This window comes from Artemia sp. Qi Xiang Cuo, chromosome 12 (assembly GCF_049724085.1).
Source record: "Artemia sp. Qi Xiang Cuo chromosome 12, ASM4972408v1, whole genome shotgun sequence".
NCBI classification, from domain to species: domain Eukaryota; kingdom Metazoa; phylum Arthropoda; class Branchiopoda; order Anostraca; family Artemiidae; genus Artemia; species Artemia sp. Qi Xiang Cuo.
Genome location: NC_142805.1, coordinates 16,014,596 through 16,030,452, shown reverse-complemented (window position 1 = coordinate 16,030,452; position 15,857 = coordinate 16,014,596). Strand labels below are relative to the sequence as shown.

General features: G+C 30.0%; 1 protein-coding gene across 1 annotated transcript in view; it reads right to left on the bottom strand.

Annotated features, from left to right (window-relative positions):
• vir (VIR_N domain-containing protein) overlaps window positions 1-15,857 on the bottom strand; it is a 126,850-nt gene that overhangs the window by 99,638 nt on the left and 11,355 nt on the right. Inside the window, exon 2 of the mRNA XM_089097800.1 lies at window positions 699-811. Within this exon, the coding sequence (XP_088953926.1) occupies window positions 699-811 (113 nt within the window). The remainder of the gene's footprint in view (window positions 1-698; window positions 812-15,857) is intronic.

Below are 15,857 nucleotides of genomic sequence, written 5' to 3'. Positions count from 1 at the left end.
ATATATATATTATATATATATATATATATATATATATATATATATATATATATATATATATATATATATATATATATATATATATATATATATATATATATATATATATATATATATATATATATATATATATATATATATATATATATATATATATATATATATATATATATATATATATATATATATATATATATATATATATATATATATATATATATATATATATATATATATATATATATATATATATATATATATATATATATATATATATATATATATATATATATATATATATATAAATGATGTAGCTTACAAAAGTTCTTTAAGTAGTTCAGCACCAATATATTTAGGCCGTCTCTTACTTGCAGATACACTATTCATCGTTTAAATAAACCTAATGCTGCAAACAACGAAACTACATTTTCTTAAATAAACTGTTTTTCTACTGAGCTGTGATTCCTTTGCCAATGTTTAATGAGTTGCAATTACTAATCTGTTGCGCTTTGCATAATCATCCTGTAACAGCAGAACAGTGCAGTTCATTGTCCTTTGGGATTAGCACATACACAACCATACCTTTTTCTCCTTTTTCTTGCAAATAGAACAATTTTGGCTTTAGATAGAAATGTGGATTGACATAGAGCAACTAAAGACTACATGAGACTATAGTGTATAAAAATAATAAAACTGACCCCATTCTTGATCCACCTGGAAAGTCGCCTTCAATTTTGGAACCAAGAGGAATGATGCGCACTTCTGTAATTGAAACCGGATGTGGGAACTGTACAAGGTCAAGATTGACATCCTAAAAAAATGGCTTTAATAATCAAAATTGAATACATGCAAAAACTCCCTTCCTCAGAGGTAATATTTCAGCCCAAAGGCACGGATATTTTCTTCCAAAGTCTGGGTAAATTAGATTTTCATCCATTTTATTTTGGTTCAGTTTTTTTTATTTTATTTGGTTCAGTTTTATTTTGATCAGTTTTATTTTTGCTTTTGAAATACCTGCACCATGCCTTACAAAATGACAATGCTGAAAAGAAACAAAATGTAGCTTATTGGCATATTTAAGAGCAATCCTAATTGTGACTTCAAATTGCAAATTTGACTTAGGTTATGGAATATACAAATGACAATCTGTTTCCAACAATTAAAATCTAGGAACTTAAGCCTATTTATATTATTGACTAAAACCTGAAGCAGGGCCATCTAATTTTAAATACAATCTAGCTGACTATATTGAGCCATTCTCACCAGATAAAAATTTGTTGATCTTCAAAGTCAGAACTAGAATTTGAACCTTTTTTTATTAGATTATAGTCCAAATATCTCAAATCTACTCAATATTACAGCTTCCTCACTTTAGCATTGTTCTTATTTACAAATTTAACTTATACCTGAAAACAAACAGTATTTCAAGCAGTGTGTTTATTATTCATCATAAAAACAATTCAACAAAATAGTAAGATCAAAAGGCTAATTGACGTTTACAAATAAGATGTGCAACCCCCCCCCCTCCTCCCTCTCAAAACCTCTAAACAGTGCCACATTGCTTCTATTGAAACAATACGCATTTTGAATAATACAGTTTTTGTTTGCCAAAACGCTTACAAATAATAATAACAAATAAATAAATAAAATCACCACAATAATCAAGACAAGAAGAAAGAACTAATGAAAACAGAATAATTGATTAATATATAAGGATGTAACCTCCTTGAAATCTCAATAATTTTTATTTTTCAATATTATAATTATAAAACAGTCCTTTTCTAAAATATGTATTTGAGCTTTCAGCTAGACCTCCCAAATTGTTACTAGGATATTGCCAATACTGTTTGTTCACTTGGTAACATATTGCTGATTTACCTCACTACTTTACCATGAACAGAATATAGGTCCCATTGCTGCTTCTAGTGAAAACTATTAGGTGGATCAAAGACAAAAATCATTTGATCCTCCCCTCTCTCCCAAAATAGGACTCGAATTCCTTTTGCCCCACCCTTTCCCCAGCCCACACACACAAACAGTTTCAGCAAGTTTTGCCTTCATTGCCCAAGCAATTACCAATATTTTGCAGATATATTATTTAGATGGTCAGGATGTACGTAGCATTTTCTGGTCTACCTATCTCCCTCTCCAAGTCAAAATATGAGATCCATTCGACTCCTCCTCCCTCCCCCCTTAATATGTACACGAAAGTTTCAACTTGATCCCCAGGCAATTCGCAAGATATTGCACACAATCACAAAACTTGATTCACAGAGCCTCTTTTGATTTGAGTATGTGTGTTGTCTCTAGATTATACCCTTGTGAATTAAACGATCCTTAAGAACTTTTCTACTAATAACAAAGTTTGAGCAATGGCTAATTAACATAATTTAGGATATTGCCCCTGGGGCTGTGGTGGTTACAATTACCCTGGAGGTATATCTATTAGAGCCCTTTCTGAACAAAGTGACCATCTAAAAAATTACAATCCAATACCCAGAGAGCAATCCCTGAATGTTTTGAGCCAAACATGGGCAGCACAATAGTGCTGCCTAAATAAATAGCAATGCGGACACGAGGTATTATTGCTTTTCACATCAGGGCACTTCATATAGAAAGAACTGTCATAGAAACTTCGAAAGGGGGCCGTTCCATTGGAAATTGAAAATTATAATGCCTATTTTAATAGGCGGGAGTGATTTACCCCTACCCCCATCATTTCCCAAACACTTTCAATCAAAATTTTGAGATAGCCATTTTGTTCAGCATAATTATATTTTTTATTAGCAGTAATTATATTTTTGGGGATGACAACCCCTTCCCCCCCCCTTCACCACAGTCCTCAGGACAAGGGTTGTAAGTTCCGGGGGCATATAAGTTTTTACGGAAGGGATGGTCTTATAAGTGTTGGAGGGGGTCATATCATACAATTGAAAATTAAAGAGATTCTTTTGCCCTTTTTAAGAACCAAAGTGATCGAAGGGCAACTAGCCCTCCCCCCCCCCCGTCCCCTTTTCCCCAAATAAATGCAATATAAATTTTGAGAGACCTAGACAGCTATGTAAAATATCTGTAAGGCGAGAAATTTTATTGCTGTGCAGCACTTCCCTTTGAGTATACAATACAAATTTAATATTGACTGATGAGAGCATGATATTTTTTTTTTTATGAAAGTAAAAAAAGTGGAAACATTTAAAATTTGTTTTGTTTTCAGTAGAATGTAAATTATGTTCTGGTTTTGAGAAGGCATGGTGGTTGTCAGCCTTTCTCATGTTAATTTTTCTTGCTTCGATTTTGACTTGGTTATTTATTGTAATTTCTGGTTAATTGGGTCTCATTTATTGATTGATTTGTGGTAGTTTTATGCTTGGAAGATTATTTAACTTTATTCCGCTCATTTGGAGGTCTTTATTTTTCTTTGAAAAGTTTGTTTTATTGAAAGTTTTTTTTTTTAAATTAATCATATATAAAATATCAAACAAGCCCACTTTTTAATTATAAAATCTATATTTAAACAATAGGCAATTTGAATTTTTTATGACCCTTGTCCCAATGGCTATGTGTGTCATGTCATCCCCAGGGGCATATTTATTAAACCTTTCAACCATTCTCAACAAAAGTACTACATCCAAATTTCAATCATATATCTTTGAAGGATACAGGGGGAAATGGCATGGAAGAGGGGTTAGTTGCCCTCCAATCACTTTTTACTCTTAAAAAGGATACTAAAACTTCCAATTTCGAAAGGAATGAGCCCCCCTCCAAAGTTTCTATAGCTACTTCTTAGAAGGAAAGTCACTACTGAAACACAAGTAAATAGTATCTTGATGGCGCATGGTTCTTACTTAAGATTAAATAAAAAAAAAACAAGTTTTTTTTACCTGAAAGTAAGGAACGACGTTAAAACTTAAAACGAACAGAAATTATTCCGTATATGAAAGGGGCTGTCCCCTCCTCAACGCCTCGCTCTTTACGCTAAAGTTTTTTATTGTTTAAAAAAATAAGAGTTATGATGAAGTCCAACTTTAGCGTAAAGAGCGAGGCGTTGAGGAGGGGACAGCCCCTTTCATATACGGAATAATTTCTGTTCGTTTTAAGTTTTAACGTCGTTCCTTACTTTCGGTTAAAAAAACTTATTTTTTTATTTAATTTTTGGACGTTTATGAATTAATGCAGGTTTTGATTTTGGCTCACAGTACTTGAATAATAAAAAAAAATTTGCATATTAATTTTACTTTTATTTGGTTAAATGGCTTTCTCGAAACTTGTTTAATTTTATTTAAGAACGTTTTTATTAGTAATAAATATACGTAACTTGCGAATTAACTTACGTAACGAATTTCTATATTCATATATTTTTAATACGTATATTAGGGGGCTCGCCCCCAAGACAATACCACGCTCTTTAAGCTAAAGTTCGAATTTTGTTCTAATTCTTTAAAAATGACCCCTTAATCACAAAGGCCGTTATTTAGAATAAATAGTTCTTATGAAAGTACTAAAAAAATCTTTGGCTTAAAGAGCGAGGTATTGACAAGGGGGTGAACCCAATCATAAGTAGTATATATATATTGAATTTACGTAGACACATAGGAATCTCCATGTTATTTGCGTAGACACATAGGACCATGCTATTTGCGTACGGCCATAGGACCATGCTATTTGCGTACGGCCATAGGACCATGCTATTTGCGTACGGCCATAGGACCATGCTATTTGCGTACGGCCATAGGACCATGCTATTTACGTACGACCCTAGGAATCTCTATGTTATTTGCGTACGCCTCTACACCTTTTCAAAGAGATTCAGAACTCCCTCAAATGGCCTTATACTTTGGGTAGACTATGTTCCTCCATGCTATTTGGGTTATTGAGTTACCAAGGCCAACCAGACAGGTTTCTGGTGGGTATAGTCTGGTTTGGTGGGTATAATCTGGTTTGGTGGGTATAATCTGGTTTGGTGGGTATAGTCTGGTTTTGTGAGTATAGTCTGGTTTGATGGGTATAGTCTGGTTCGGTTTTTCAAAGAAAGTGAGTATTACACTTAACTTTTTTGTTTTTGTTTGTTTTTGTTTTGTTTTTTTAATCGAAAACTAGAGATTGTCAAATTGCGTATTTAGGAAATGTTTTCATTGACATTTTTGCAAAAAGGGATAAGGAATTCCCAAATTGGACACTACGAACGATATTAATTAATGTTTTGAATAATAGGAGTGTGAATGATTCTAATTAGTGATTGGATTGTATAAAGGTGGAGAAAAAAAGGATTAAACTGATTAGCAGTTAAGGTAATCCCGAAGGGGTTGTTAACTCAGGTAATTTGTTATAAATTTGAAACAACATCAGTCTATGAAAATGGCTAACGACGATAGAATGACATTGTGAGTTGACTTAGCTTTACCTCTCCGATGTCGTTTGTATAATAAACAAGGGATGTTTGAATAGTATTGTCAATTTAAAATAGGGTCTAACGTTTTAGTATACTAAAAAGTTGATACTAAGAGAGATATAGATGGTAAGAAAAGAATTTTAATAATGAAATTCAGAACAAACCTTAGAAATCCTTGCAAATCAAGTAGTAAGGTGTATGTGAGTACGAACCATCAAGGATCATAAGCACCATTGACTCTAACCAGCAGAGACATCAACTCCCCAAAGGTCCCTTATCCCCAAACTCGAAGGGCGCCCCCTCCCTCCGACGTTTTGGCCTCCCCCTTTTTTTTAACATGATATATTTTTTTTAACTTTTTTTTTGCATGTCTTCGAATCAGATGAAACAAACTTAAATTCAGTAGTGTTTTGTCGTGGTTTACCTTGTCACAGTTACATTCTCTTGATTTTTCAAAGTTCATTTTGAATTTCTTTCGTGAAATGCAAGAGTTGGAATATTTCAGTAGTGTCTTGTTATGCTTTACCTTGTCACTGTCTTGTTGTGCTTTACCTTGTCACAGTTACATTCTCTTGATTTTTCAAAGTTCATTTTAGTTATCTTTCGTTGAAATAAAAGAGTTGGAATATTTCAGTAGGGTTTTGTTATGGTTTACCTTGTCAGAGTTACATTCTCTTGATTTTTAAAGTTCATTATGAATTTCTTTCGTTGAAATGCAAGAGTTGGAATATTTCAGTATTGTCTTGTTATGCTCTACCTTGTCACAGTTACATTCTCTTGATTTTTCAAAGTTAATTTTGGATTTCTTTCGTTGAAATGCAAGAGTTGGAATATTTCAGTAATGTTTTGTTGTGCTTTACCTTGTCACAGTTACATTTTCTGGATTTTTAAAGTTAATTTTCAATTTCTTTCGTGAAATGCAAGAGTTGGAATATTTCAGTAGTGTTTTTTCGTGGTTTATCATGTCACAGTTGCATTATCTTGATTTTTCCAAGTTCATTTTGAATTTCTTTCGTCAAATGCAAGAGTTTGAATATTTCAGTAGTGCTTTTTCGTGTTTTACCCTTTCACAGTTACATTCTCTTGATTTTTCAAACTTCATATTGAATTTCTTTTTTTGAAATGCAGGAGTTGGAATATTTCAGTAGTGTTTTGTTGTGCTTTACCTTGTCACAGTTACATTCACGTGATTTTTCAAAGTTCATTTTGAATTTCTTTCGTGAAATGCAAGAGTTGGAATATTTCAGTAGTGTTTTGTCGTGGTTTACATTGTCACAGTTACATTCTCTTGATTTTTTAAAAGTTTTTATTTTTGATTTCTTTCGTGAAATGCAAGAGTTGGAATATTTCAGTAGTGTTTTGTCGTGGTTTACGATGTCACAGTTACCTTCTCTTGATTTTTCAAAGTTTATTTTGAATTTCTTTCGTGAAATGCAAGAGTTGGAATATTTCAGTAGTGTTTCGTCGTGGTTTACTTTGTCACAGTTTCATTCTCTTGATTTTTCAAAGTTCATTTGGGATTTCTTTTGTTGAAATGCAGGAGTTGGAATATATCAGTAGCGTTTTGTTGTGCTTTACCTTGTCACAATTACATTCTCTTGATTTTTCAAAGTTCATTTTGAATTTCTTTCGTGAAATGCAAGAGTTGGAATATTTCAGTAGTGTTTTGTTGTGGTTTACCCTGTCACAGTTACATTCTATTGATTTTTCAAGGTTTATTTTGAATTTGTTTCGTGAAATGCAAGAGTGGGAATATTTCAGTAGTGTTTTGTTTTGGTTTACCATATCACAGTTACATTCTCTTGATTTTTCAAAGTTCATTTTGGATTTCTTTTGTTGAAATGCAGGAGTTGGAATATATCAGTAGTGTTTTGTTGTGCTTTACCTAGTCACAGTTACCTTCGCTTGATTTGTCAAAGTTCATTTTGAATTTCTTTCCTGAAATGTAAGATTTGGAACATTTCAGTAGTTGTTTGTAATTGTTTACCTTATCGTGTTTACATTCTCAAGATATTTAAAAGTTCATTTTGGATTTTTTTCCTTGAAATTCAATATTTGGAATATTTAAGCAGTGTATTGTCGTGGTTTACCTTGTCACAGTTACATTCTCTTGATTTTTCAAAGTTCATTTTGTATTTCTTTTGTTGAAATGCAGGAGTTGGAATATATCAGTAGTGTCTTGTTGTGCTTTACCTTGTCACAGTTACATTCTCTTGATGTTTCAAAGTTCATTTTGTATTTCTTTAGTTGAAATGCAAGAGTTGGAATATTTCAGTAGTGTTTTGTCGTGGTTTACCATATCACAGTTACATTCTCTTGATTTTTCATAGTTCATTTTGGATTTTTTTCCTTGAAATGCAAAAGTTGGAATATTTTAGTAATGTTTTTTAGTGGTTTACCTTGTCACAGTTACATTCTCTTGATTTTTCAAAGTTCATTTTGGATTTCTTTCCTTGAAATGTAAGATTTGGAATGTTTCAGTAGTGTCTTGTTGTGCTTTACCTTGTCACAGTTACATTCTCTTGATGATTCAAAGTTTATTTTGGATTTCTTTCGTTGAAATGCAAGTGTTGGAATATTTCAGTAGTGTTTTGTCGTGGTTTACCCTATCACAGTTACATTCTCTTGATTTTTCAAAGCTCATTTTGAATTTCTTTCGTGAAATGCAAGAGTTGGAATATTTCAGTTGCGTCTTGTTGTGTTTTACCTTGTCACAGTTACATTCTCTTGATTTTTCAAAGTTCATTTTGGATTTCTTTCCTTGAAATGCAAGAGTTGGAATATTTCAGTAGTGTTTTGTCGTGGTTTACCTTGTCACAGTTACATTATCTTGATTTTAAAAAGTTCATTTTTGGATTTCTTTCGTTGAAATGCATGAGTTGGAATATTTCAGTAGTGTTTTGTTATGGATTACCTTGTCAAAGTTACATTCGCTTGATTTTTCAAAGTTCATTTTGGATTTCTTTCCTTGAAATGCAAGAGTTGGAGTACCATTTTTTCGTTTTCGTTAAGTGTCAGAGTGAATAAATTCACTATCAACATCCTTTGTCAGATACATCAATTAAAATTGACAAAATCTGAATTTCAGAATGAATAAATTCGTTATCAACATCCTTTGTCGGATATGTCGGATAAAATTGATAAAATCTAAGTATCAGAGTGAATATTTTCTTATCCACATCCTTTTCCAGATACATCGAATAAAATTGATAAAATATAAGTGTAAAAGTGAATAAATTTTTCTATGAACATCCTTCGTCAGATACATCAAATAACATTGAAAAAATCTTAATTTCGGAATGAATAAATGCTTTTAACAACATCTTTTATAAGTTATGTCAGTTAAAATTTAGAAAATCTAAGTATCAGGGTGACAACAATCTAAATAAACATCTTTTTCTAAGATACATAGGATAAAATTGACAAAATATAAGTGTCAGTGTGAATAATTTTTTTTATCATCATCCTTTGTCAGATTCATCAAATAAAATTGACAAAATCTAAATTTTAGAATGAATAAATTCATTATCAACATCCTTTGTCGGATATGTCGGATAAAATTGACAAAATCTAAGCATCAGAGTGATATAAATTCTATTTCAACATCCTTTTCTCGGATACATAGGATAAAATTGACAGAATCTAAGTGTCAGTGTGAATACATTTTTTTTATCAACATCCTTTGCCAGATACATCGAATAAAATTGATAAAATATAAGTGTCAGAGTGAATAAATTTTTTATCAACATCCTTTGTCAGATACATCAAATAAAATTGACAAAATCTAAATCTTAGAATGAATAAATTTTATATCAACATCCTTTTTCGGATATGCCAGATAAAATTGACAAAATATAATTGTAAGAGTGAATAATTTTTTTTTTATCAACATCCTTTGGCAGATACATCGGATCAAATTGGCAAAATCAAAGTATCAGAGTGACTAAATTATATATTAATATCTATTTCTTGGATGCTTAGGATAAAATTGACCAATTCTAAGTCTTAGAGTTTTTAATTTTTTTTATCACCATCTTTTGGCAGTTGCATCGGATGAAATTGACAAAATCTTAATTTTAGAATGAATAAATTCATTATCTAAATTGTTTGTCGGATATGTCGGATAAAATGACAAAATCTAAGTATCAGAGTGGCTAAATTCTATATCATCATCCTTTTCTCGGGATACATAGGATAAAATTGTCAATATCTAAGTGTCAGTGTGAATAAATTTTTTTGTATCAGCATCCTTTGTCAGATACATCAAATAAAATTGACAAAACCTAAATTTCAGAATGAATAAATTCATTATGAACATCCTTTGTCGGATATGTTGGATAGAATTAACAAAATATAAGTGTCAGAGTGAATAAATTTTTTTATCAACATCCATTTGTCAGACACATCAAATAAAATTGACAAAATCCAAATTTCAGAATGAATAAATGCTTTAACAACATCCTTTATCGGATATGGCGGATAAAATTGACAAAATCTAAATTTGAGAATGAATAAATTCTATGTCAACATCCTTTGTCAGATATGTCGGATAAAATTGACAAAATAAAAGTGTCAGAGTGAATAAATTGTTTTTTATCAACATCTTCTGGCAGATAAGTCTGATAAAATTTACAAAATCTGAGGATTAAAGTGACTAAAATCTATATCGATATAATTTTATTGGATAAATAGAGTAAAATTGACAAATTAGAAGTGCTAGATCCAATACATTTTTGTAACAACATTCTTTGCAGGATACATTGGAGAAAATTGACAAAATCTAAATTTCAGAATTAATAAATTCATTATCAACATCCTTTATCAGATACATAGGATAAAATTTACAAAATCTAAGTGCCAGTGTGAATAATTTTTTTTTTATCAACATCCTTTTGTCAGACACATCAAATAAAATTTACAAAATCTAAATTTCAGAATGAATGAATTCTATATCAATATCCTTTGTCGGATATGTCGGATAAAATTGACAAGATATAAGTATCAGAGTGAATAAATTTTTTTTCATTAACATCCTTTGGCAGATATATCGGATAAAATTGCCGAAATGTAAGCATCAGAGAGACTAAATTCTATATCAACATCCTTTTCTCGGATACATAGGACAAAATTTACAAATTCTAAGTGTTAGAGTGAATAATTTTTTTTTATCAACATCCTTTGGCAGACACACATCGGATAAAATTGACAAAATCTATATTTCAGAATGAATAAATTCATTATGAACATGCTTTGTCGAATATGTCGGATAAAATTGACAAAATATAAATGCCAAAATGAATAAAATTTTTTTATCAACATCATTTGTCAGATACATCAAACAAAATTGACAAAATCTAAATTTCAGAATGAATAAATGCTTCAACAACAACCTTTTATCGGATATGTCGGATAAAATTGACATAATCTAAGTATCAGAGTGACTAAATTCTATATCAACATCCTTTTCTCAGATACGTCGGATAAAATTGACAAAATCTAAATTTCAGAATGAATAAATTCATTATCAACATCCTTTGTCGGATATGTCGGATAAAATTGACAAAATCTAAGTATCACAGTGAATATTTTTTTTAATAACATCTTTTGCCAGATACATCGAATAAAATTGATAAAATATAAATGCCAGAGTGAATAATTTTTTTTATCAACATCTTTTGTCAGATACATCAAAGAAAATTGACAAAATCTAAATTTCAGAACAACTAAATGCTTTAACAACATCCTTTATCGGATATGTCGGATGAAATTGAAAAAATCTAAGTATCAGAGTGACTACATTCAATATCAACATTCTTTCCTCGGATAAATAGGATAAAATTGACAGAGTCTAAGTGTCAGAGTGAATAAATTTTTTTATAAACATCCTTTTCTCGGATACATAGGATAAAATTGACAAAATCTGAATTTCAGAATGAATAAATTTATTATCAACATCCTTTGTCGGATATATCGGATAAAATTGACAAAATCTAAATTTCAGACTGAGTAAATGCTATAACAATATCCTTAATCGGATATATCGGATAAAATTGACAAAATCTAACCATCAGAATGGCTAAATTCTATATCAAAATCCTTTTCTCGGATACATAAAATAAAATTGACAGAATCCAAGTGCCAGAGTGAATAATTTTTTTTTTATCAATACCATTTGTCAGATAAATCAAATAAAATTGACAAAATCTAAATTTCAGAATAAATAAATGCTTTAACAACATCCTTTATCGGATATGTCGGATACAATTGACAAAATCTAAGTATAAGAGTGACTAAATTCTATATCAACATCCTTTTCTCGGATACATAGGATAAAATTGACAAATTCTAAGTGTTAGAGTGAATAATTTTTTTTTTATCAGCAACCAGTGCCATATACAGCGGATAAAAATGAAAAAATATCATTATTAGAGTGAATAAATTACTAATGCACATTCGTGGTTGGATAATTCGGATAAAATTTAACAAATATAATCATCAGAGTGAATAATTTTTTCTTATCAACATCCATTGCCAGATACATCGAATAAAATAGACATAATATAAGTTGCAGAGTGAATAATTTTTTTTTATCAACATCCTTTGTCAGATACGTCAAATAAAAATTGACGAAATTTAAATATAAGAATGAATAAATACTTTAACAACATCCTTCTTCGGATTTTTCGAATAAAATTGACAAAATCTAAGTATCAGAGAGATTAAATTCTACATCAACATCCTTTTCTCAGATAAATAGATTAAAATTGACAATTTCCAAGTGTTAGATGGAAGAATTTCTCTCATATATCAAAATCCTTTGCCAATTACATCGGATAAAGTTTACAAAATCAAAGTATCAGAGTGACTACATTCATTATCAACCTCCTTTCTAGGATATTTTGGATAAACTTGATAAAATCCAAGTATAAGTCTGATTAAATTCCATATCAGCATCCATTTCTTGGATACATAGGATAAATTTGACATAATTTAAGTATCAGAGTGAACAAATGCTTTATCAACATCTTTTAAATGCATTATCAACATCTTTTGTCAGCTAAATATGGTAAAATTGACAAGAAAGACATGGAGTGTACACCGCGACGGCGCATACATAGTGAGAGAGACATGCAAAGTCGACATAACTTTATTTCATTTTTTAAGGTTAATTTAGACGAGGTTACCTGCGCGCACGAAAAATTTATTCACACTGGCACTTAGATTTTGTCAATTTTATCCTATGTATCTGACAAAGGATGTTGATAATGAATTTATTCATTCTGAAATTTAGATTTTGTCAATTTTATCCGATGTGCCTGTCAAAGGATGTTGATAAAAAAAAATTTATTAAATCTGACACTTATAATTTTTCAATTTTGTCCTATGTGTCCAAGAAAAGTATATCGATATAGATTTTAGTAACCCGAATCATCGGATTTTGTCAATTGTATCCGATTTATCCGTCAGAGGATGTTGATAAAAAAAAATTATTCGCTCTGACACTTAAAATTTGTCAATTTTATCAAATATATCTAACACAGGAGGTTGACATAGAACATTTTAATTCTGAAATTTAGATTATGTAAATTTTATAAACAATATCCGATAAAGCATGTTGTTAAAGCATTTATTCAGTCTGAAATTTAGATTTTGTCAATTTTATTTGATGTGTCTGACAAAAAGATGTTGATGAAAAAAAATTTATTCACGCTGATACTTATATTTTGTCAATTTTATCCGAAATATCCGACAAAGGATGTTGATAATGAATTTATTCATTCTGAAATTTAGATTTTGTCAATTTTATTTGATGTATCTGACAAAGGATGCTGCTAAAAAAAAATTATTCACACTGACACTTAGATTTTGACAATTTTATCTTATGTATCCGAGAAAAGGATGATGATATAGAAATTAGCCACTCTGATACTTAGATTTTGTCAATTTTATCCGACATATATGACAAAGGATGTTGATAATGAATTTATTCATTCTGAAATTTAGATTTTGTCAATTTTATCCGATGTATCTGCCAAAGGATGTTGATAAAAATCAATTATTCACTCTAACATTTATAATTGGTCAATTTTATACTACTTATCTGAGAAAAGGATATTGATTTATAATTTAATCACTCAGATATTTAGATTCTGCCAACTTCATCTGATGTATTTGCCAAAGGATGTTGATAAAAAAAAATTTATTCACTTTGAACTTATACTTTTTTAATTTTATCTGACATATCCAACAAAGTATTTTTATTTAGAATTTATTCATTATGACATTTATATTTTTTAAATTTTATTTGATGTATCTGACAAAGGATGTTGATAAAAAAAAATTATTCATTCGGACCCATATATTTTATCAATTTTATTCGATGTATCTGGCAAAGGATGTTGATAAAAAAAATTTATTCACACTGACACTTAGATTCTGTCAATTTTATCCTATGTATCTGAGAAAAGGATTTTGATATAGAATTTATATCACTCTGATGCTTAGATTTTGTCAATTTTATCCGACATATCCGACAAAATGATGTTGATAATGAATTTATTCATTCTGAAATTTAGATTTTGTCAATTTTATTTGATGTATCTAACAAAGGATGCTGATAAAAAAAATTATTTAAACTAATACTTAGATTCTGTCAATTTTATCATATGTATCCGAGAAAAGGATGTTTATATAGAATTTAATCACTCTGATACTTAGATTTTGTAAATTTTATCCGACATATCTGATAAAGGATGCTAAAGCATTTATTCATTCTTAAATTTAGATTTTGTCAATTTTATTTGATGTATCTGACAAAGGATGTTGATAGAAATATTTATTCACTTTTACACTTATATTTTATCAATTTTATTCGATGTATCTGGCAAAGGATGTTGATAAAAAAATATTCACTCTGATACTTAGATTTTGTCAATTTTATCTGACATATCCGACAAAGGATGTTGATAAAGAATTTATTCATTCTGAAATTTAGATTTTGTCAATTTTATTTGATGTATCTGACAAAGGATGTTGATAATGAATTTATTCACTCTGACACTTAACGAAAAAGTGTATTCCAACTCTTGCATTTCAAGGAAAGAAATCCAAAATGAACTTTGAAAAATCAAGCGAATGTAACTGTGACAAGGTAAAGCATAACAAAACATTACTGAAATATTCCAAATCTTGCATATCAATGAAATAAATCCAAAAATGAACTTTGAAAAATCAAGAGAATGTAACTTTGACAATGTAAACCACGACAAAACACTACTGAAATATTCCAACTCTTGCATTTCAAGGAAAGAAATACAAAATGAACTTTGAAAAATCAAGAGAATGTAACTGTGACATGGTAAAGCAAAACAATACACTAATGAAATATACCAACTCTTGCATTTCCCCAAGGAAATTCAAAATGAACTTTGGAAAATCAAGAGAATGTAACTGTGATATGGTAAACCACGACAAAACACTACTGAAATATTCCAACTTTTGCATTTCAACGAAAGAAATCCAAAATGAACTTTGAAACATCAAGAGAATGTAACTGTGACAAGGTAAAGCACAACAAGACACTACTGAAATATTCCAACTCTTGCATTTCAAGGCAAGAAATCAAAATTGAACTTTGAAAAATCATGAGAATGTAACTGTGACAAGGTAAACCACGAAAAAACATTACTAAAATATTCCAACTCTTGCATTTCAAGGAAAAAAATCCAAAATGAACTTTGAAAAATCAAGAGAACGTAACTTTGACATAGTAAACCACGACAAAACACAACTGAAATATTCCAACACTTGCATTTCAACGAAAGAAATCAAAAATGAACTTTTGAAAAATCAAGAGAATGTAACTTTGACACGGTGAAGCACCCCAGAATACTACTGAAATGTTCCAACTCCTGCATTTCAACAAAAGAAATCCAAAATGAACTTTGAAAAATCAAGCGAATGTAACAGTGACAAGGTAAACCACTACAAAACACTACGGAAATATTCCTACTCTTGCATTTCAAGTAAAAAATCCAAAATAAACTTTGAAAAATCAAGAGAATGTAACTGTGACAAGGTAAACCATGACAAAACACTACTGAAATATTCCAACTCTTGCATTTCAGGAAAGAAATTCAAAATAAACTTTGAAAAATCAAGAGAAGGTAACTGTGACTAGGTAAAGCACAACAAAATACTACTGATATATTCCAACTCTTGCATTTCAACAAAGGAAATCCAAAATGAACTTTGAAAAATCAAGAGAATGTAACTGTGACAAGGTAAACTACGACAAAATACTACTGAAATATTCAAACTCTTGCATTTGATGAAATAAATTCAAAATAAGAATTGAAAAATCATTAGAATAAAACTGTGAAAAGGTAAACCACGACAAAACACTATTGACATATTCCAACTCTTGCATTTCACGAAATAAATTCAAAATGAACTTTTAAAAATCAAG